Raw genomic sequence first — 23,156 nt, forward strand, 5'->3', positions numbered from 1 at the left:
GCTCCCTCCCAATGGATCAGAAAAGGTTTAACTCCTCATGAAATAATAACTGGTCAATCATTGGTAACTCCTGGGGTCTCTCTCAGATTCTGTCCTGTTGCGCAGCGACCTGCTAACTTATTGTCAGTCTTTGCAAAAGCTCTTTCTTCAGTCTTTCCTTTCTGGATAGCAACAGGTGAACCTCCCAGGTGAACTTCCACTGCACGAGTTTGCGTCGGTCCAGAGGAAGGCTACTAAAATGGTGCATGGTCTTCATCATAAGGCGTATAAGGACAGACTTAAAGATCTCATTATGTACACTTTAGAAGAAAGGCGGGAGAGGGGGAGAATATGATAGAGACGTTTAAATACCTATGTGGCGTAAATGCGCATGAGTAGAGTCCCTTTCAATTGAAGGGAAGCTCTGGAATGAGAGGGAATAGGATGAAGTTAAGAGGTAAAAGGATCCAGAGTAATCAAAGGAAATACTTTTTTTACAAAAAGGGTGGTAGATGCGTGGAACAGTCTCTTGGAAGGAGTGGTAGAGATAGAGACGGTGTCTGAATTCAAGAAGGCTTGGGATAGGCAACTGGGATCTCTCAGAAAAGATAATGGTTACTGCGGATTGGCGGACTAGATGGGTCATTTGGCCTTTATCTGCCATAATGTTTCTACGCTTCTCCCAGGCAGAGGTCCCATCTAGTAGAAACCTCTGGGCACCAAGCATCAAATCTGAAAAAAAAAAAAACCCAAAAATCTGAAAATAATAAAACCACAGCACAGATCAGAAAAACCTCTATGCAATTTGCTTGCAAATGAAAAACTGAGGGGGCAGGGGCAGCTATCTGGGAAGGAGGCAGAGTTGAAAGATGAGCGACATCATTCTGCAATCAACCTATGGGTTCAGATGGATAACTCTAGCGTTCAGAACTACTAGACACATTGCACTAGAAAGAATATACAAATTCTTCATCCATATTCTTCAAAATGACCCAAATATAGAAGTCAGAGTATAAGAGGAGGAACACATTACCCTGAGGTCATAAGGTAAGATGGCAAGCATCCCACTGTGGTCCATAAAACATGCTGCCTCATTGTTCTCATACAGCTTCCTGTTTTGGGGCATTAGCAGAGGGGTATGCAGTTTCACAGCCCCTATAGAAAGGAGGAAACCATCAGTTTGCAAATACATACATCACAGTTTCTAAAATACTACACAGACTCTAACTTCCAGTACGTGCTCTTGAATGCAGACTTCACACTGGTACAAAGCAATCAAATTTCAATTTCCTTGGGGATAATTCAATTTTATTCTTTTCAGCACAGGTGACAGAAAGCACAGTTACTTACCGTAAGAGGTGTTATCCAGGGACAGCAGACAGATATTCTCACATATGGGTGATGTCACCGACGGAGCCCCAGTATGGACCACTTCAAAAGTGCATCTCCACTTTAAGTGTTTAGAAAGTTTGCGATAGCCTGCACCACAAATGCGTAAGTGCCTTCCTGTCCAACACAGGGCGTGCGTCTTCTCAGTTAAGATAATCCGGCTAAGAAGCCAACCAGGGGAGGGGAGGTGTGAGTGTGTGTGTGTGTGTGGGGGGGTTGTGAGAATATCTGCCTGCTGTTTCTGGATAACACCTGTTACAGTAAGTAACTGTGCTTTATCCCAGGACAAGCAGGCAGCATATTCTCATATATGGGTGACCTCCATGCTAACCAGAATGGGATGTTGGGAGAGTTGGCCTTCAAGAAAATAAATGTTATAAATAAACTGGCCGAAGTACCCATCCCATCTGGAGAAAAACTGCAGACAATGAGAAGTGAATATGTGAACTAAAGATCAGGTGGCAGTTGTACAGTATTCCGCAATAGGAGTAGATCTAAGGAAAACTACAGAAGCTGCCAATGCTCAGAGTTTATGGCCCGTGACCTAACTCACCAAGTGCAGGCCAGGTTAAACAAAGCAGAACAAAATAAAAGCAGCCAAATAGTTAGAAACCGTTCTTTTGGAAACAGGATGCCACAACTTGGTATGATCAAAAGAGACGAAGAGTTGGAGAGAAGACCTATAAGTCTTGGTCTCAGTGAAGTAAAAAAGCCAAACATCCGCTTTTCTTACATGAAAATGAGGCACAGGAAAAAAAAATTTGGAAGAACAATTGATTGAGATGAATGTATGTCACCACCTTTGGTAAAATCTATGGTTGCGTGTGTAGAATCACTTTATCATAGAGAAAAACTATGAAGGATCAATCTGCCACCAACATGGTAGAAGTGATGAGGATAAGAAAAAACAACTTTCCAGGTGAAAAACTGAGGAGACGTGCACTCTACGTTGGGCGGGAAGGTACTCGCAAGATTTAAAGTGGTGATGCACTTTTGAAATGGTCCATACTGGGGCTCCGTCGGTGATGGCCCCCCTATGTGAGAATATGCTGCCTGCTTGTCCTGGGATAACTCTGTATTAGATGCAACCAAGTTATTTTCCACAAATTATATATTCTTAACAGAAATAGGCATCAGCCAGTATAATACATTAAAAAGATTCAAATTACACATAGCTATTCCATAGATGCTTAATTTGAAAGAAGATCAAATGCTCATGAAGTCCAACCTTCTTGATAATGAGAACAAAAACTCTCACCAAAACGGTGCATCTTAGCCAATTCTGTAATAGTCTAAAAAAAATCATCATTTCTCAAACCCTTGGCAAGGAATTGAAAATAGCAAGGATTAGCACTTTTCCCTACTATAGTGATATGAAAAACTCCTCTCCCCCATCCTGATTTTCCATGTTATTCTATGTGTTTCAGATTGAATGGGTATTAATCTTTAAACAAAAAACATTAGGCAAAGGGAACTTGAACAAACACATAACAGTTTTTATATTATTTCTTAGTATATTTACGGAACAAATGTATCCAATACTCATATCCCCATATGAAAAAGTACACTTCTCCCTCCGTATTCGCTGTGATAGGGGATTAACAGAACTGCAAATACAGAAAAACCGCAAATAACTTTTTCATGAATATAGTGAAACCACGAATAACTTGGTGGGAGACCTGGTTTGTTCCTGAAGGAGAGGCAAAACACAGTGAAGAAAGTGCTGGGAACTAGCGATTTTCTTTGTAAACGCTTGGAATCAACAATTTCTCTATGCAAGCTGATGTAATTTGGGGGGAGGATCCAGCAAGCTAAAAACCGTGAATAATCGAAACCGCAAATGCTGAAACCGCGAGTACGGAGGGAGAAGTGTAACTGCCCTCTTAGGTACTCAACTAATTGACTAAATGACATAGTAACATAGTAAATGATGGCAGATAAAGATCCGAGTGGTCCATCCAGTCTGCCCAACCATACATGCTCCATAAATTAATTTAATTTAATTTAAATGGTCCTTTTTCTTACATATTTCTAGGCCAGAAACTCAGAGCTCTGCCCAGTAGTGTGCTTAGGTTCCATCTACTGGAATCTCCATCTTAACCATCCCAGCCATCAAAACACTCCCCAGCCCATCCTCAACTGAATGTCCACATTCGGGACGCAGGCCGTGCAAGCCTGCCCAGTACTGGCCTTAATTCCTTCAATGTATACCCATTATTTTCTGATTAGAGATCCTCTGTGTACATCTCACGCTTGTTTGAACTCTGTCACTGTTTTCTTCTGTACCACTTCCCTCGGGAGTGCATTCCACGCATCATCTTGTTGGATCTAAACATCACTTATATTTTTTTATTTTTATTTTAGTAAACCCATGTAAACTGTTCTGAGCTCTCCTGGGAGAACGGTATAGAAAATTGAATAAAAAAATAAACCGCAGTGAGAGCCATTATCTGCAGCAGAGAAGGCATGAAACAAAAGGTGAATCTTGCCAGGAGTGGCTAACCTGCTAAAGTTACTTCAAGGGTGCAGAGGGGATCCTAGTAACTGGGTGGTGTAGGATTTGCAGAAGCACTTGTGCCAATGGTATTGTCTGTGAAGGTAGCTCAGTTTGGATTCATAAACTTGCAACATCACTGAGTTCTAAGCGTAAAAATACAACATTTTAGAAGAGTGCAGTAAAATCTTCTTCAACCATATTTTTTTTTTAAATTCCATGAAATCGTGAGGGTTGCGTTTAGTATGGGATAAAAAATTCTCTATTGGGTTTTACCTCAGCTGAGAGATTTTCCCTAAATTGTAATTTCTTTAGAATCCCAGTGACTAAACTCTGAAGTAGTAGCCTGGTATACCAGAGAGGAGGAAATCTCTCCTATCTCCCTCTCCACTTTCCCGAGAGAGAATCCTTTTATCTCAACTGCTGGTTTTCTTTCCACCATAATTTATTCTAATAATCCAGTCCCTGTTTCACATTCACCAACCCACAATGCTAGGTTGTCCAGAAAAATCTAAAGTTGGAAAAACTGTGTGAATTGAAGTTTTTCCCATGAAATTTGATTGTGCTTGATCAAAAAATAATTTTTTAATGCCCATCCTGGGGTCACTCAAAGCCACTGATTACATAAAGCTCTGCTTTTCTTAAAATTTGCCATTTTTGCTTTCACACTCAATATCTGCACACTTTATTGTGGAAAATAACAAAAATGTAACATACTTTGTTAATAGTTAAACACGTACAGAGGATAGACTGAAGCTGAGGTAATGGAAGTTTAAGCAATGATTTGAATCAGTAAAAATAAACACTTCCCAAATTTAATACCACTTGTATGAAACCCCTCTATAAAGAGGTTTTAATAGGACATGGTTTGTGCGTTGAAAGCAAACTGGAGCATTTTTAATGAGACATGTTTGTGAGCAGAGGACAGCTGAAATGTATCTTCTCTTTTCTCCCTTTTACTAAGGGGTCCTTTTATCAAGCTGCGGTAGGGGTTTAACGCGCATTAAACCGCCTGCTGCGCTAGTCGCTAACACCTGCATTGAGCAGGTGTTAGTTTTTTAGCCGGACGCGGGGTTAGCGCGTGATGAAATGTCCGACGCGCTAACCCCGCCAGCGCGGCTTGATAAAAGGAGCCCTAAGTTGCGTTAAGTGCTAATGCAAACGTAACAAAACCAAAATAGCCTAACATGCGATGCATTAAAGATGGCACATCAGGGGCAGAGAGTGGGCATTACTGTACTAACCAGTTAGTGCATCTACTTCATCATTTGCTAACTGGTTAGTGCAATTGTTAACACAGGAGGCCTTAGTGCCTCCTAAATAGCCGGTTCGAAGTGCTCCCATGGTACAGTAGAATCTCAGCTATCTGGCACCCACTGGGATTGGTGGATACTGGATAACTGTTTTTCTGGTAAAATGAGAGTGTTTTAGAAACCTTGTCTAACACAGTCTCAATTCCCACCCCGAAACACCAGTGTGGCAGCGGTCCTGAGTCACAAAGCCCTCCTTCTGCCTTCTCTCCCTCCCTCTCTCAAGCCCCTTAGTGACAGAAACAGGCAGCGTCCTGAGCTGCCAACCTCCTTGCTTGCTCCCTCCCTCCCTCCCCCGAGCGCAGCTGGTCAGCAGTAGGAAGCCTCAAAACAGGCTGCTCACGACCAATCCCAGAAGGGCCTTTCCACTGATGTGTTGGAAGTGAAACGTCAGAAAAATGGCCATGCCGGGGCTGGCCACGAGCAGCCTGTTTTGAGGTTGCCTCCTGCTGACCGGCTGCACTTGGGTAAGGGAGGGAGGGAGGGAGGGGGTTCGTGGTTCAGGACCGCTGCCTGCTTCTGCCACTAAGGGGCTTGAGGGAGGAAGGAGGGCTTTGTGGCTCAGGACCATTGCCGCACTGGAGGGAGGGGGGTTCCTCTTTCAGCTGTTTTGGGGTTGGGGGGATGGAAATTGTGGCTTAGGACACTGCCGCAATTTGTAGTTCTTCAGGGCTTCAGGGAGGGGGGTTTGTGGCTCAGGAACACAGCCGCTGGTGCTTCGTGGGGGGGGGGGGGGGGGGGGGGTAAACCTACCATGTCTTTTAAAGATGCGGCACACAGTCTCCGAAACATACTGCAGGATCCTCATATGGAATGTAGAACTACCCTAAAACAAGAAGATACCATTAGAAGAAGACTACGGAGTTTGAGGAAAGCTACAACAATAAATATAGAGCTTAGAAATGGGATAGTTATTGATATAAAACTTTCTCTATATTAAGCCTATTTTAATGTTTATTCAAAATAGCCTATATTGGTGCAAACTCCATGGAAACCTTCACTGCTTGTTTTGTTTGAGTGATCAAAGTCAAAGCCCATAAAGGTTTTGTTTTACTGAGCCCAGAAAAATATTCCTATAGTAAGCTAAGAAACACCAATCGTCTCTTCCTCCTTCCCAAGATAGAAATAAAATGTAACAGGGGTTGATACTGAATAGCACCAACCTTAACACACATCTTCTACCTAAAAAATGGTGTACCAAGTCTTCATACCACACTTCTTCCAAAAGTGTCCCTGACATTTAACAGGAAGCAAAGAAGGGTTAAATGACTCACCCAAAGAAACAAGCTCCCAGAGAGGCTATGTCTAATTCCAGACTATTTCTGCTTCAGGAAGCAGGTAAAGGCCTGGCTCTTCAACCAAGTCTTTAATATACAGTATATGATGATTGCCACACACACTAACTAAATCAGTTCCTTATATTTTGTTTAACTGTATAAGCAACTTGCCTTGAGTTTAGCCTCCCATCTGTTTATCCCAACGCACTCCGTACCGCCCATCTTGTTCCCATTTAATAGCTGCACTTGGCCCTTAGGCTATAGGATAAGCTGTATTATAGAATAGCATTAGCATCATATCTCTGTTTATTGAATGTTCTGATTTGTGCCTATTAGATGCTTCATAAGTATTATGCCGACATTATATTATATCTCTCTTATTTGAATTTCAGTGCTGTTAAGTATTTGTTTGAAACTGTTTCATGATAATTGTATTATTAAGTTTCAGTTTATTGATTCTGAGTTTACCTCATTCATCAAATTTATATTTATGTTTGGTCTTTTTGCTATCGTTATGCTGTTAACAAAATTGTAAGCTTTATGTAGAATTCTACCTGCTGTACATCGCCTTGGGTGAATTTCTTCATAAATACGGTTAACAAATCCCAATCAATCAATAAAAGCAACATCAACAAGATTTGAACTCTGGCTTCTCTGGTTTTCAGTCCACTGCTCCAACCACTAGGCCCGTGTTCTTCAACCTTTTTACACCTATGGACCGGCGGAAATAAAATAATTATTTTGTGGACCAGCACCGGTCCGTGGACCGGCGGTTGAAGAACACTGGGCTAAATCATGGGACAGACCCCGCCCATCTCCATCCCAGATCCTGTCCCCATAATAGTACTAATTGTAACACTATTTTTTCCATTCATTTTTCATATATACACACAATATAATCCTATTAACAACACATAATAGTTAACCACAAAATTAAACTACACAAAGCACACTGTACGTATGCTTCTGAACATTCATTCCTACCAGAACACAGATAACCCCTATGCAAATAGGGGACCAAAAACTAAAAGTACTAATCTATACAAACAAACCCTAAGATGCAAGACTTTGCATGCAGTACAACTCCAGAGAAAAAGAAACAAATGCATTTCTTCCTGAACCGTGCAAAATACAGACAGCAGATGTAAATTCTCAAAATTGACACAATCACTAAATTAAAAAATAAAATTATTCCCCCTACTTTTGTTGACTCCCTCCCTTCATGCTGTGCCTTACCTTCTGGCCTTCTCCAGCCTGGCCATTTTATGCCACCCCCGGTGTTATCTTTGGGCTGGCTCCCTCTTCCTCACCGACGCAGTGCACAAAGCCAGGGGCAGCGGCTCCTTGCGCGTCCTGCGCCTCATCTGGAAGCCTTCCCTCTGACGCGATGTCAGAGAGAAGGCTTCCGGTTCAGGCACAGGACGCACGTAGAAGCTGCTGCCTGCGGCTTTACGCACTGTGAAGGTGAGGAAGAGGGAGCCGGCCCAAAGATAACACCAGGGGTGGCATAAAATGGCCAGGCTGGATAAGGCCAGAAGGTAAGGCACAGCATGGAGGGAGGGAGTCAACAAAAGTAGGGGGAATAATTTTATTTTTTAATGCCGCATCGATCGCACCGCGGATCGGTGGTTGAAGAACTTTGTCTCGGGCCCGATGCACATGCCAGCCCTATGGACTGGCACCAGTCCACGGACCGGTGATTGAAGAACACTGCACTAGGCTACTCCTCCACTTTTTCTTCAGGGACTTGTTTAAATCCTTTTTAAGTCCAGTTAGGCTAACTGCCTTGACTGTACCGCATCTCCCAGCAACAAAAGCCAGAGTTTAATTGCACGTTAAACAAAAAAATACTATTTGATATTTTAAATGTGCTATCAATCAGTTTCACAAATGCCCTGATACTATAAATGGTACCTTAAACATAGGTGCTGAGGAACGCGGAGCATAGCATGTCAATCATGAGTTTATAGAACTGCGCCTAGTGGTGCATAAATTGTACTTAGGCATCAAAACCTTAGGTGCCCTACCAGGATTTTCTTGCCTAAATACTGGCGCCTACACAAATAAAACACCCACGATCTGCCCATAATCCACCCCTAACTATGCCCACTTTCTGTTATGTACCTTGGACCAGGTGCCTACCTGAAATTCATAGGCGCCTATCACCCAACTAATTTTAATTTTTGATAATTATGAGCTGATTATTGGCAGGAATTAAGCCTCTATTAAATAATTAACTTCAGGCGCCATTTACAGAATCTATAGTCTTCTCATCTTAGCACCATTTGAAAGGGTACACAACTTTTCACTACAGTATTTACACTTTCCATACCATTAATTATGTTATACTACTATTATTTATCATTTCTATAGTGCTGAAAGGCATACAAAGCGCTGTACATTTAACATATAATCAATGGTCCCTGCTCAGAAAAGCTTACAATTTAATTTGGACGGACAGGACATACAGGGGGTTGGGGGGCTGAAAAGCCTTAATATGTCTATCCTTTCTTCATAGAAAGCTGGTCTATTCCCTTTATTAATTTGATTACCCTTCTCTGTACCTTTTCTATTTCTACTACATTCTTGAGATGGAGGAGACTGGGACTGCACACAATATTCAAGGTGCGGTCACACTATGAGGCATTATAATAATCTCCTTTATATTCTCCATCCCTTTCTGAATAATTCCCAACACTGTTGTTGTTAGGTGTCATTGATGCAGCTTCGTAAAAGGGGGCGGGGTTAATAGGTTATAGAAGTTCAAACATGTAACTTTGGTTCACAAACAGTCCTCAGTTCTCAACATTTTGGATCCACTACCTTAGTCACTTTTTACCATAGACTGTCAAATAACCAACCTTCACTTATTCTAAATGTAAGATGCAACCTCTCTTCCAAATGGACCTTGGATTGCAAATGGTCTGTGTCAAGCACTGCAGATGAATCCCATTTGAGATCACTAAAAGTAGCTGATGTGGAGATCTAAGGTATAGAATAACACAGGGAAAAAAATCTGCCCCGTCCCCTTACCACCGCTTTCCTTCCCCGCCCCGTCCCCGCCATCCCCTTTACCGCCCCCTTCACCGTCCTGTCCCCACCATTCCCTTCACCATCCCACCCCCATCCCCGCAGCATCCATACAAGCCTCAGTACGTCAATATTTAGCTTATTACTTCCTTATAAATCAAAGTTCTGGCTGCTGAACTAGAGAAAGAGATGTTCAGCTGGCAGGGCTTTGTTTATAAATCTTTTTAAACACAATTAATATACTACTTTATCCTAAAGCAAAAAAAGAAAAATAAATAGAATTTTTTTTCTACCTTTGTTGTCTGGTTTCTGCTTTTCTCATCTTCTCATTCAATTCCTTCCATCCACTGTCTCTCTTCATCTTCCATTTGCTCTTCCTTTACCCCCCACCCCAAATTGGTCTGGCACCCATCTTCTTCCCTCTGCTCCCCCCATAGTCTGGCATCTCGTCTTCTTCCCTCTGCTCCCCCCATAGTCTGGCATCTCGTCTTCTTCCCTACCACCATCTCCTCCCCACTCTCTCTTCCCCATTTCTCTTCAGCGTCTTCTCCCCACTCTCTGTTACCCATTTCCCTTCAACGTCTTCTCCCAATCTTTCTTCCCCATTTCCCTTCAGCATCTTCTCCCAATCTCTCTTCCCCATTTCCCTTCAGCATCTTCTCCCCACTCTCTCTTCCCCATTTCTCTTCAGCATCTTCTCTTAATGTCTCTTCCCCATTTCCCTTCAGCATCTTCTCCCCACTGTCTTCCCCACATCCTTTCAGCATCTTCTCCCCACTCTGTCTTCCCCATTTCTCTTCAGCGTCTGTTCATCTCCACCCCACCTTTCTTCCCTTTCTCCCTCCCTGCCCCTTACCTTCATGGCGCTTTCACCCCTCCATGGAGAGAGAACACCTCTCAGCCGCTTCCGTCATGCACCCACGTCCCCCCCGGACAACAGGCCCCGGAAGGAGTGTTTCCTGCTTGCAGCGCACAACTGTGCTGACAAACCTCCCTGCCTCTTACCTTCGTGGCCAACAATTTCTAAACTGCCTTCTTACAGCAGCTGGAGCGTTGAAGTTGCATATGGCTGCCAGAAAGGTCGTCTCTGATGCAACTTCCAGTTGACCTTTATGGCAGCCACACGCAGCTTCAACACTCCGGCTGCTGTAAGAAAGCAGTTTAGAAATTGCTGGTCATGAAGGTAAGGGGCAGGGAGGGAGTAGGGAGATGTTGGGACTGGGTGGCGGTAGCAGCAGCGGCAGCAATCAGTAAGGAGGGTGGGAGCGCGATAGGTGACCGCGCGCGTTCCCTCCCTTAACTGCCGTAGCCACGGTGAACACAGTTTTTTCCCCACCGTTTTGGCGGGTAACAGCCATCGTGTCATTCTCTAATCTAAGGTTCCTCCTTGGCAACGACCACAATAAGTTGGACTCTCATCGTATAAGGCTCAGAAAACCAGGTTAAGAACTTTAATATGAATTTGAAGGTCCACTGGAGTCAATGTAACACTGTTAAAATTCCAACAGCTGAGCCGCTGTACTCTGCTCCAGTTGCTTCTGTATTTGTGAGCGAATTTATCTTGAAAATGTAAATCAAAAGTGAAAAAAAAAGGAAAAATCGAAGTAACCAGATTAAAGTTACCTTCTGTAAGTCACTGTCATAGATATAATCCATTGCTGGCGAGATGCGCTGGGAAAACATCTGGTTCACCATGGTACGGTAAGCTTTGCCATCTACATTTGCTAACGTATGATGGAGAACCTCATGAAGTTCCGATTCTTCCAACTGTGGTGGAGGCAGATGTTCGCTCTTTAGCAGCTCCATTGCTGTAGGTCGAAATGCAGGATCATGGTTCAACAGCCAAGTGACTACCAGTCTCTAAAAAGAGGATATAATAAATAATTTGCTTTAGCTGTTAACGTGGTAACTAATGCGTTACTTATTACTTGACCGTAGCTTTTTCTTCAATTTGTCTTAGATTTGCTGTACATACTTGCCGTTTTCCTGCTGACCCTGACATGTATTATTTTATTTGTCGGTTCCCATCCTCTCCTGTGTGTCCTTAGATAATGAATTAAGCATACTTTTTATCATTTACAACCCATTCCCTTTTACAAAACTGTAACGCAATTTTTAGCACAGGCTGCAGCGAGCTCCGACGCTTATGAGCATCAGAGTTGTTACCGCCATGGCTGGCGCTACAAAACGCGCTTTGATTTTGTAAAAAGGAGGGGGGTAGATTATTATTATTAATTGTAAATTAGGCCTCCTTATGTAGTTTTCTGTGAATTTTTCCCCTCCCCTCATTTTATTGTACACCACCTAGATAAGTAACTTTGAAGTCCTTTTACTTAGCTACAGTAGAAAGTGTTTTTTAGTGCGTTCTTCTTGTGGGTTTTTCTTGCACACTAAGGCCATTTTTATTGCAGCTGAGAATGGCTGATTTTCTTCTTTTTTAGTTCAAAAGTTTTATTTAAATTTGGGGGATATAAATAACGGTCAGAATTTACAAATACAGTGAAAGTACAAATCACTGGATATCAATACAGCGTAGTCAACAAAAACATGTACATTCCACTACACCATTAGCCCCCGAACCAAAGCATTGCAAACAAGGCCTAAGAAAATGGCTAAAGGCTAAATGAAGTATAGAGAAAGGAGGAGGAAAGAAAAAGAAAGGGATAGAAAGAGGATAAAAAAGAAACGAAGTCTACAGGAGAGAAGTACATCATCTTGCATCAGGAGTGGTCAACTAGCCAGATTGTATAAAATGATCCAAGAATTTCCAAGGGGAAGGAGGATGAAAGGTATGAATAGAAAGTTTGGAAATGCAGCGTTTTTCATAGGCATAAGATTCATATTTATGATACAAACATAGCGAGTTCCACCAAGAAGTGTAATCCAGTAAGGAGGCTGATTTCCAATTCTTCAGTATGTGCATAAGGGCAGTTACAATCATATTTCTCCTCTATTAATGCCCGTTTTGTAAAACTCAGGCCTACATTTCCAGTGCCTACTTTTGACTTCACATTTCTGCAAATGGTGCCTTAGAATGACTGAAATGCAAAATGTGTAGGCAGCTGCTAATAACAGTGCCACTTGCAGAATTCTGTGAGTGCTTCTCTCTTTATGGTTCAAAACAAAATATTTCTTATGATGTAGATAAACATACTTTCTGATAAATTGATTAGCTTCCAGAGTGAACTGGCAAACAAAACCATACTTCACAATACTCCAGTGGAAAGGTCCCTCTCCTTTTCCAATGCTCTTTCTGAACATCACGAAGGCCTGGCCATAATTCTGTGCAACATGGTGTGAGTAGATTATGAAGTGGTACTCCCGAGACTGTCCATGTATGACTGCTCTGAAATAGATTGTTACTAGACCTCTGTCACTTACAGTGATGGGTGCAGTGGCAGTAATAGAGAAAGAGGAAGAAAGAAATGCCCAAGAACAGTACCTGCTTTTCATTCTTCAAAGGATCAAAATCTTCAGGGAAGATAATTGAGGGCTGAAGACAGAAATTCAGATTAAAACATTGGTACTAAAATAAGTGATTCATTCAATAATAGAGCGTCCCAAAGATACAGGATATCAACACGAAAAACAAAGCTTTTTGCCTAGTTGCTGTTTTGGTTCATTTTTTTTATTATCAGTACCACTAATTCCTTGCATTTCTTACTGATATGTCAGACATGCAGTATTCATATGTAAAAGAGCTCAGAGAAGCTGTTTGAATCCCTCATGCATGGAAGCATACAATCTGTCCTTACAGCAAGGTACATTTTTGACAATAAATCTCTTTGACCTTATATTGTGTGGGTAATTCCCCGCCCCCCAAAAAATTTTTGTTTATCGATGAGAAACCATCCAAAACAGCACAATGAAACAGCTATACAAAACAGTACGAAAAGAGAACAGAACAAATTGTTTTTATCTCCCTTCATTCCCTTACCCCTCACCCCATGCTCTGAAGTAAAGCTCCCAACCAGCCAGTAGATCCATACAAACTACATAGGTCCAAACAAAATACACTTCTCCCTCAGTATCCGTGAATAATATTTGGGCCAGTCCTGCCCCTAACCCCCGCTTCCCCTTGGCTATTTTAAGGCCTATAAGCCCCCTCTTAAGCCTTACCTGATGGTCTAGTGGGTTTTCAGGGCAGGAACGATCTTCCCACGCTCCTGCCCCATGCAAATCACTCATAGGAAATGGCTGCCTTGAGCTCCTGTCGTAGTATCGAGAGACTACGGGAGCTCAAGGCAGCCATTTCTTATCAGGTATCTGCACAGGGCAGGAGCGTGGGAAGATTGCTTCTGCCCTGAAAACCCGCTAGACCACCAGGAAAGGCTTAAGTGGGAGCTTAAAGGGCTTAAAATAGCCCAAAAAATTAAAATGGGTTTTTTGTTTTAAAATTGCAAATAACTAAATCCGCGGATGCTGAAACCGCAGATTTGGAGGGGGAAGTGTAATATTATAAATTCATAAGATGACTACGTGTAGCAGGTGATAGAGTTTCAAAACAGTCCCAGATAATCTGTAACTGTTTCCCACAAGGGGAATCCACGTCAAGGATCATCTGCTTTTCCAATTGAAGAAGGTGTCCTCCACTGTGCCAGTGAAGGAGGAAACACATCTAACCAACATAATAAGATGACTTTTTTCACCATTAACATAGCTTTTTGTAAAAAACATCTCATACCCCTTGGTACTGGTGCAACCACTGTACAGTGAAAAAATAATTGTGTTGTGATTATACAACGGGGATTTCACAGAGAAGAAATCTGATCCAAGATCCTCCTCCAAAAATTGCGCATTTTAACACAGGGGGGAAAAAACCTCCATATGTCCCAGGGTGGTCCCAGGCTGCCGACACTAGGGGCAGAAAATCTGCTGAGCTCTTCTGGGAGTTACATGAAGTCGAATAACCATCTTATAGTTAAGTTCCCACAAAGCAATGGATAATTTCATGTGGGAGGCAAATTTTAAGCATTTACGAAGGTCAACAGATATGGAGATCCCCAAATCTAATTTCAAAATATTTTTTAAAAATTCATTGTTATTGTCTTGGACAGAAGGAAATATAGTAACAAGAAGTAAGCATGTCACAGGGGGTGTTCATAGAATGTAATGAAATTTTATTGTAAAGAATGTATAAATGAATGATTATTTTTCTATATTATAAAATTTAATAAATTTAAAATTAACAATAAAATTAATATACAGTAACTTCATTTATGGGACATAACCTTCAGGTTCTGAACTGGTCTGGTATGGATGCTAAGGAAATTGCCTTTCTAAAATACAATTCCCTTTTAAGACTTCTCACATATGCATCATTTTATGACATCGTGCTCAAAATGAATTTAAAATACAGCATATGGTATAAACACAGAATCTCTCATTTTGAGAATAGGCAAGGGAAAATGTTAGAAATCAACTAGGGTCTATGTCAATGCACCAGGAATGAAACTGGACAGCTTAAATAGCCTTATCTGCCATCATATTCTATTCTTCTACATTTTGTTCTTCATAAACTCTATCTAGTTGAGTTTACCTCATTCATCAAATTTATATTTATGTTTGGTCGACCAGTAAATCGTAAAGGCAACGCGAATCAATAAATTCGCATTGCCTTTGCGTTCTGTTCTCCCTGCTTCCCCGACGCCAGGCCAGGCATGTACAGGCACCGGGCCCACAGCCCTCCTCCCCCCCCAATTCTGATGTTGGAGAGGAAGTTCCAGGCCAGCCAATCGACGTCAGGGAGAAGGCTTGTGGGCCCGGAGCTTGTACATACCTGGCCTGGCATTGGGGAAGCAGGAAGAAATCGGCAGCGGTGGCTTGGGGGCAGGGAGAGAGAAATACAGACACACAGAAAGAAAGGGGGGGGGGCAGGAAGAGAGAGAGAAAGAAAGACAGAAAGGGGGGCAGGGAGACAGAAAGAAAGAGAGCAGAGAGACAGAAAGAAAGGAAGAAGGGAGGGAGGAGGCAGGGAGAGAGGAAGAAAAGTTGGACTCGTGGAGGGACAGAGAGAGATATTGGTTGGGGAATGGAATGAGGTCTGTAGGAGAGGAAGCATGCAGGAGGAAGAAAGAAAAAAAAGGAATAAATAAATATTGAATTTACAGTCAGAAGAAGGAAATGCAACCAGAAACTCATAAAATCACTAGAGAGCAAAGGTAGGAAAAATGATTTTATTTTAAAATTTAGTGATCAAAATGTGTCCGTTTTATTTTAAATTTAGTGATCAAAATGTGTCCAAATTTATATCTGCTGTCTATATTTTGCACTATAGCCCCCTTTTACTAAACCGTGATAGCGTTTTTTAGAGCAGGAAGCCTCTGAGCTTCAGGAGCAGCACGGGGCATTCAGCGCAACTCCCTGTGCTAAAAAGGGGAAGAAGTATATTTGTCTATTTTTGTATAGTTGTTACTGAGGTGACATTGCATATTTTAAAGTCATCTGCCTTGACCTCTTTGAAAAAACCCCCAAATATAAATGATAATTAACATTTTCTCTGCGTACAATGTGCTTTGTGTTTTTTAAAATTTTATTGTTGTAGATTATTTTGACTTGGTCATTTTAAAAGTAGCTCGCAAGCCAAAAAAGTGTGGGCACCCCTGGTCTAGTGGATCTTTCTCTTATGTCCAACCTCCAAAGTCATATTTCTTTCCACTAAAACATATTTCATTAGTTGTAAATTGACTTCTCCAAGATCCAGCCATATAGAGGCCATCCTCAATCAGTGTCACACTCAAAGGTCTCAAGTTTGATAAGTTTGCCATGTCAGCTTCTAATTTGCCAAACTGAATGCAGAAGTGATTTATAGCCCATTCCTTATAACTCCTCTCCAGAACTTTGAAGTACAGTATCTGAGTATTTCTCAACAAAATAATGATCATGCACATCCAGGGTGGGTGGGTGGGAGGGGGGGGGTTGGAAAATATTTTTAATTCTTTAATTTGAGTGCAATTTTTTAATATGAGTATGGGGAGGGTGATATATCTATTTGTCATAGATTACAATTTGTATTGAATTTAAATGCTTTTATAGTGTAATATGATTGTATAATATGTTGCACTTATTTATGGCTTCAAAATGAATAAAGATTAAAAAAAAAACAACCCACAAGATAATGAATACATGTAAAAATCAAAAGAATGGAAAAGTTTTCCTTACCTGTCTCAGCTGGCTTAGTACAGAAATCCTCTCTGAGGCAGTGTTCATGGGATGGTAAGACATCTCAAAGAATATTATACCCAGACTGAACAGATCCACTTTCTACATAGAAGAAAAATCAAGAATATAACTCACTCCAGATTAAAAAAAGTGCAAAACGACTAATTCTGACACACTGCAAACCTACACTTTGCAAGAGCCTACTTACAGCCTCTTAGCAGATCAAAGCCCTTGAGTATTACATCTTTTGGAGAATCACTTCAAGCCTTTCTGTACTCTCAGTACTATGCTAGATCCATCATCAAAACTCCAATTATCCCCTTTTTTGTCTAGAAATGCAGACAATATGTATAAGAGAACTGCCCTTCTGAAATTAAAGCTACAGCCTCAGCACCCTGAGGTTGTGGGTTCAAGCCCCACGCTGCTTCTCGTGACCCCGCCGGGACAGACAGGGAAAAATGCTTGAGAACCTGAATATAAACTGCTTAAACAACCTCCATTGATAGGCGGTATATAAATAACTAATAATAATAAATAAATAAATTTTTGGGTGGTCAGGACATCAAATAGGGTCAAACAAGGCCGCTGCTGATGAAGGTACTGACGTCTCTGAGAAAGGGGGATGGGGCACCCCCCCATGTGTGCAACACCCTTTGTTTGATACACCTGAGAGAATTAGGAGAGAAATGGAAAAGGATGCTGGGGAAGTTGAGGGAGAGAGAGAGAGAGATAGAAAGCATATTATGACACAATACTAAAATGCTTTAATTCAGAGACTGCTTTAGTTTAAAAATTGGACACAGTTTCAAGTTTATTTGGTTTTGATATGCCACTTTTAAGTGCAAAGTGGTTTACAATTATACAGAAATTTTAAAAAATATTTTTAATAGTATAAATATGGCAGCAAACAGACTTATATAAGCAATACAGACATAACAACCAACAGACATAAGCGAAGCTCACACCCAAACTTTGTTTCTCCACCAGTTAGAAGCTGTAAATTTAAAAGTCACCACCAACATCTTTTCTCACATCAAGTAGCACTATGGGATAAAGATCTAGAACAATTACTCGTGCCTACTACTTATAGGGAATTCAGGAAACGCCTGAAAACACTTAGGAAACCAACCTATGCAATCTTATTCTTCCAAAAAATGATCTCTAGAACTGTTAATCACTAAGTCTGTACTTTGTTTATTCCACTCAATCTGTAACATCTTTAATCATTGTAAACCGCATAGAACTTCATGGTCCTGCGGTATATAAATTGTTATTATTATTATTATTATTATATGCTACGTAAGGGTAAGTGGGGAGGATACATTGCATGAAACTAAAAGAAAGGGGAAAGGGAAGAATGAAAGGAGTAAGGGCTTTTTCTGTTACCAGTGAAGCAAAAATAAATATCTGATACTGGTCAAGGTCTAATGTCTGGAAAACAAGACACTGAGGATGTGGCAGTCACAACATAACAGTAAGCTATAGCTAAAAGTTATAAACAACTTATAAACAACAGAAACACAGGCTAGTGGTCAAACTGACCTGATAATATCAAACTGTTCCCTTCACAGTGCTTGGGAAGCAAAGTTAGGGGAAAATATTGATAGTTATAGTTATGAGAAACCATGTGATTGTAACTAACAGATTGCTGAAATATGCAATTAGTAATTGGATGATATCTTTTGAGCTTGTAATTTGATTGGAGATTGCGTTAACCTTGTATGTTTACTAATGAATGAGATGATGTCAGGATATTAATAAAAGGGGTACCCCCCAGGGTTTGGCGTGACTCTTAGTTGGAACACTGTCATTTAGCAGTTTCCTAAGAGCTCCCAATAAGGCCTTATTGATTTGAACATATCTGAGTGTGTGGCTGTTATTCCTTGGTGTTTCTTAGACCTTAGAAGAAAAGGGCCGAGAATTACCCAGAGAGTCTCCTGCCCAACATTAGCAGGCAATGAGGCCAATGAGACAACAAGAGGCTCTGCTATCTTCTCCTGTGTGAGCTTCCTCTTAAACTGGAAATTCAAGCACAGCACTGGAGTCTGTAAGCACACGCTGACATATAGGGTCTTGTGTTGACTACTGCTGCCATCATGCTTTAGATAAGTGGGGAAAGAAAGAAATGGATTAGGGAAGGAAGAGGGACATGGAGGTCTATTTTTGTCATCATCATTTGGGTTCATATGACATCTTAAATGTTAAAATGGAGTCACTGAATAAAAGTATAAGCAGCATTTCTCTCTTTCAGAAATTCATATACCCCTCGTTAGTTAAATTATTCTTATCTCTACCCTTCTCTTCTTACTTAAGTTATATATGAGTTTTTTTTTACTATTCATATGGGGTTGGCATCAATGGGAACTCCACTAATTTGGAAAATGAGGATGTTACTGGCCAGACTTTACGGTAGATATCCTGCAAACAATGGGATGGTTGGATAGGTTAGAGCAGTGTTTTTCAACCTTTTTTGGGCAAAGGCACACTTGTTTCATGAAAAAAATCACGAGGCACACCACCATTAGAAAATGTTAAAAAATTTAACTCTCTGCCTATATTGACTATATATAAAGTAATTCTCTTGAATAGGAATCAAATAAACACAAAGAAAGTATTTTATAATTACTTTATTATGAAATAAAAATTATAAAATACTTTATTCAGTGCGAAACCTGGGCCTGTTTGGCTGAACACAAAGCTGATATTCTGGCTGGAATCGAAGAAAGACACACATGTAGCTCTTTGTCAACAGCTCTCAGTCTCTCTCTGTATTTGGTTTTTATAGCATACAAAAATAGACAAATATACCCTCCATCCTTTTTATTAAACCACAATAGCAGTTTTTAGCGCAGGGAGCTGCGCTGAATGTCCAGCGCTGCTCTTGACGCTCATAGGCTCCCTGCGCTAAAAACCACTATTGCGGTTTAGTAAAAGGTGACCATATTGTAAAATATAGACAGCAGATATAAATTCAGAACTGTGCATAGTAAGTGAAGGGAAGTTTTCATCTCTGGGAATTTACCCAGTTAACTATTAAGTTATTTGGGCAAATTCCTTTGAAAACTGTGGTAATACTGCCTCCACTTTGCTAAATTTAAAATAAAATCATTTTTCCTACCTTGTCTGGTGATTTCTGGTTGCACTTTCTTCTTCTGACTGTGCATCCAATCTTTCTTCCCTTCTATCAGCCTGTATGCTTTCTCTCCTCCACACCTCATTCCCTCCCCCAACTTTTTCTTCCTCTCTCCCTGACCTTTCTTTCTTTTTTTCTGTTTCTCTTCTTTCCTTCTGTTTCCCTGCCTGCCCCCTTTCTTTCTTTCTCCCTGCCGTTCCCCAAGCCACTGCCACTGCCGCTGCCATCGGGGAACAGGACCCACCAATGGATAACAGGCCCCAAAGCCGACGCCGACGCATGCTCTCCCTGACGTCAATTCTACAATCGGAGAGGAAGTTCCGCCCAGCCAGGCAGCGATTGGCTGGCCCGAACCAGGCAGCGATTGGCTGGCCCGAACTTCCTCTCCGACTGTAGAATTGACGTCGGGGAGAAGAAGACTTATCGGCTCCATAGATTAGATCGCCAAGACAAAGTGAGTCCTGGGTGATCGACTCACTTTGCCTTGGCGAGCTACTGGCGCCCCTGCCTCGGGCCCCCTGTCAGCTCCGGGCCCGGCGGCCCTGCGGCACACCAGGCAACATCTCGCGGCACACTAGTGTGCCGCGGAACAGCGGTTGAAAAACACTGGGTTAGAGTAAGCTTGGACGGCATCTTCAGCATTTGGAACCTAGGACAATACCAGACTTTACAGTCTAGGGCCCAGAAATATCAAAGAGACAAGTTAATTTAATCATGTATTTATTTAATGGGTATAACTTATGGGCAGACTGGATGGATTGTTCAGGTCTTTATCTGTTGTCACTTACTATGTTACTATGTAATGATATGTTTGTACTTGTTCTTTTTACAAATCTGTGTGTTGAGATTCTTTAAAACTAGTGGTTCTCAGCATACTGTAAAACGTAAGAAGATTTTTGATGCACTTTGTCCACAAAATTTAAAATTAACTAAAAACTGTGAATAAAAGCAAACTTCAAAAAGTTATTAATAACCTAGTTTTAATAAATTAAGCGTGGTTGTATGAAACATAAGTTTGATTTTTTTGGTGACTTTTTCAATGTTGGGTCATATGAGACAAACATACCTTCATTTCATCTTCAATGCATTGAAGTCTCTCTCCTTTTTTGCATTTAATGTTAATTAGTGATGAAAACTAATTCAAATAAATATGATGTATGAACTACTGAAGGATATTCTTCTCTAATTAAAATCCAAAATGTTTCTTATTTAGCCTGCGATCACTGGATACAGAAGCCAGCTCTTCTTCTTCAGAAAACTTCAAAACAACATCAGGTGAAATTTTTATAAATGGGTTTTGAACCCAGTCATAGTCTTTTATGTTTAATGATGGAAAACAACCATCTTCCAGAGTTGTCAAATACTCAATGATAGGGAGCCATATCTAATATGGGTTTTACACAATAAAGGAAACATTTCAAAATTACTATCTTTAGCTCATTTTTCCTAAATTGCTACCCTTTGAAATGCAATTAGCTTATTTGTTGAAGTTAGAATATTTTCATTTTCACTTTGCATACTTGTATTAAGGTTATTGAGGTGCATACATATCTCTGTTAAATATTCTAGCCTGGAAATCCAAAATTCACAACGCAGTGTTCTTGTTTTTCTTCCTCAAGAAATGAAAGAATCTCCTTTTGGAGTTCATGTATATGACACACAACATTCCCCCCTGATTGCCATCTCACTTCTGTGTGTAAAATTAAAATTTCTGTACCGTGAGTTAGATTCTAGAACTTTGCAGCGCACGAAGATGGCTGGGTAGAGGATTAGCTCTGTTGTGACAGGCAAATTTTATTAAGATTTTGGCAGTTAAAATTAAAGAAAAGTGAAGGAAAAGAGAGAATTGAAGTAAGAAATGGCTTCGGGTAAAACTAGTAAAAGTAATCCGGTGAATTCAGGAGCAGGAAGTAAAAAAAGAACAAAAATGGATTCGGTATCCCCGACAGCGGTCCCGTTGCCTCAGGAAGAAATTGATAACAGTGATTTGATGAATGAACTTCAGAAAATTAAAGAAATAGTAAGTGATAACGCTAAATATATAAAAGTTGTGAAGGAGGAAATAGAGAGTCTGACAAATAGATTGCAGGCAGTTGACTTCAAAATTGAGCAGTTAGAAAAGCATGCTGAGAAATCTGAGGCAGAGATGCTGGTGTGTAAAAAAGATCACAGAGAAATAGAGGCGTTGAAAAAGGATTTTGAAGACATCAAATCGTGAAAGAAGGAATAATTTGCGTCTGATTGGGATACCTGAGGGGATTGAGCAGAATGATCCTATTCAATTTGTGACTAATTTTATCCCAAAAATCTTGCCATTTAAAAGTTCTTTTCCTTTGGAGATAGAAAGAGCACATCGGATACCGATGAAAAGATCAAATAGTCAGAAGGGTCCCCGTCCACTAATCTTTAAGCTGCTAAGACATCAGCAGGTGGTAGAGATTATAAAGCTGGCTAAAACAAACAAGGATCTTAAATGCCAGGATTCTAAGATCTTTATAGTACCTAACTTTGCAAAAGCTACAGCCTACAAAAGAAAACAGCTTTTGGATTTAAGACCTAAACTGAGAGCAATGGGAGCAAGATATGGATTGATATACCCTGCTATTATGAGGGTAACTTATGAGAATAAAACTTATAATTTTGAAGAAGCAGGCAAATTACAGGAATTTCTAGATCAATATAATTTGCCTATGGTTTCATGAAAGTATTTAGAAAATGTAATAAATAATATACTTAGATTATTTTTGGTTTATATTTTTGAGTGAAAATTGAAAGATATTTTATAAAGAAGGAAAAAGTGGAAAAAAAAAATAGAAAAGGAGAAAAATATTTTCTAGAAAATTGTTGCAGTTAGGTTTAAGGGGGATCAACATTTCAAACAAGATTTAAAGAATAGAAATGAAAAATTTTAAAGAGACAATAAGAAAAGAAGAAAAGAAGATTTTGACAAGGTAAGAAGAGGGATGGAGCATATAGGAAGTGAAGAAAATATGAGGAACAATTATAAGATTTGGATGGTTTCTTAATGTGAATTTATAATTTGCATTTGAGCGTGACTGAGATAATAATATGAGGACACATAAATGCTGCATTGGAGAAATGTGGGAACTTAGAATATAATAAGATGAAAAATACAAAAGACTATTGATGTAAAGAGAAGAAGATGTGAAGATGGACTGATGGAAATGACTTGAGCATTATTTAGATTTACAATTTGCATCTGAAATTGACTGAGATATAAGGATGATGTTGCAAAAATACTTTATTGGAGAAAGATGAAATAGCAATCTGCAAGAAGATGGAATAAGAGACTGAAACAGCAGGATGAAGATGTACAAGTGTTACAGTTGTGCAGAATGGAGAATAGACTGTAATAGATTGAA

At 40.4% G+C, this 23,156-nt stretch overlaps 1 protein-coding gene across 1 annotated transcript in view; it reads right to left on the bottom strand.

Annotated features, from left to right (window-relative positions):
• The window catches only part of EIF2AK4 (eukaryotic translation initiation factor 2 alpha kinase 4), a 271,684-nt gene that overhangs the window by 113,427 nt on the left and 135,101 nt on the right, over positions 1–23,156 (bottom strand). Inside the window, exons 19-23 of the mRNA XM_033953235.1 lie at positions 16,641–16,742; positions 12,922–12,972; positions 11,103–11,339; positions 5,926–5,998; positions 1,013–1,134 (exon numbers count right to left, since the gene is read on the bottom strand). Coding sequence (XP_033809126.1) covers positions 1,013–1,134; positions 5,926–5,998; positions 11,103–11,339; positions 12,922–12,972; positions 16,641–16,742 — 585 coding nt within the window. The remainder of the gene's footprint in view (positions 1–1,012; positions 1,135–5,925; positions 5,999–11,102; positions 11,340–12,921; positions 12,973–16,640; positions 16,743–23,156) is intronic.

This window comes from Geotrypetes seraphini, chromosome 7 (genome assembly GCF_902459505.1).
Source record: "Geotrypetes seraphini chromosome 7, aGeoSer1.1, whole genome shotgun sequence".
Classification (NCBI taxonomy): Eukaryota; Metazoa; Chordata; class Amphibia; order Gymnophiona; family Dermophiidae; genus Geotrypetes; species Geotrypetes seraphini.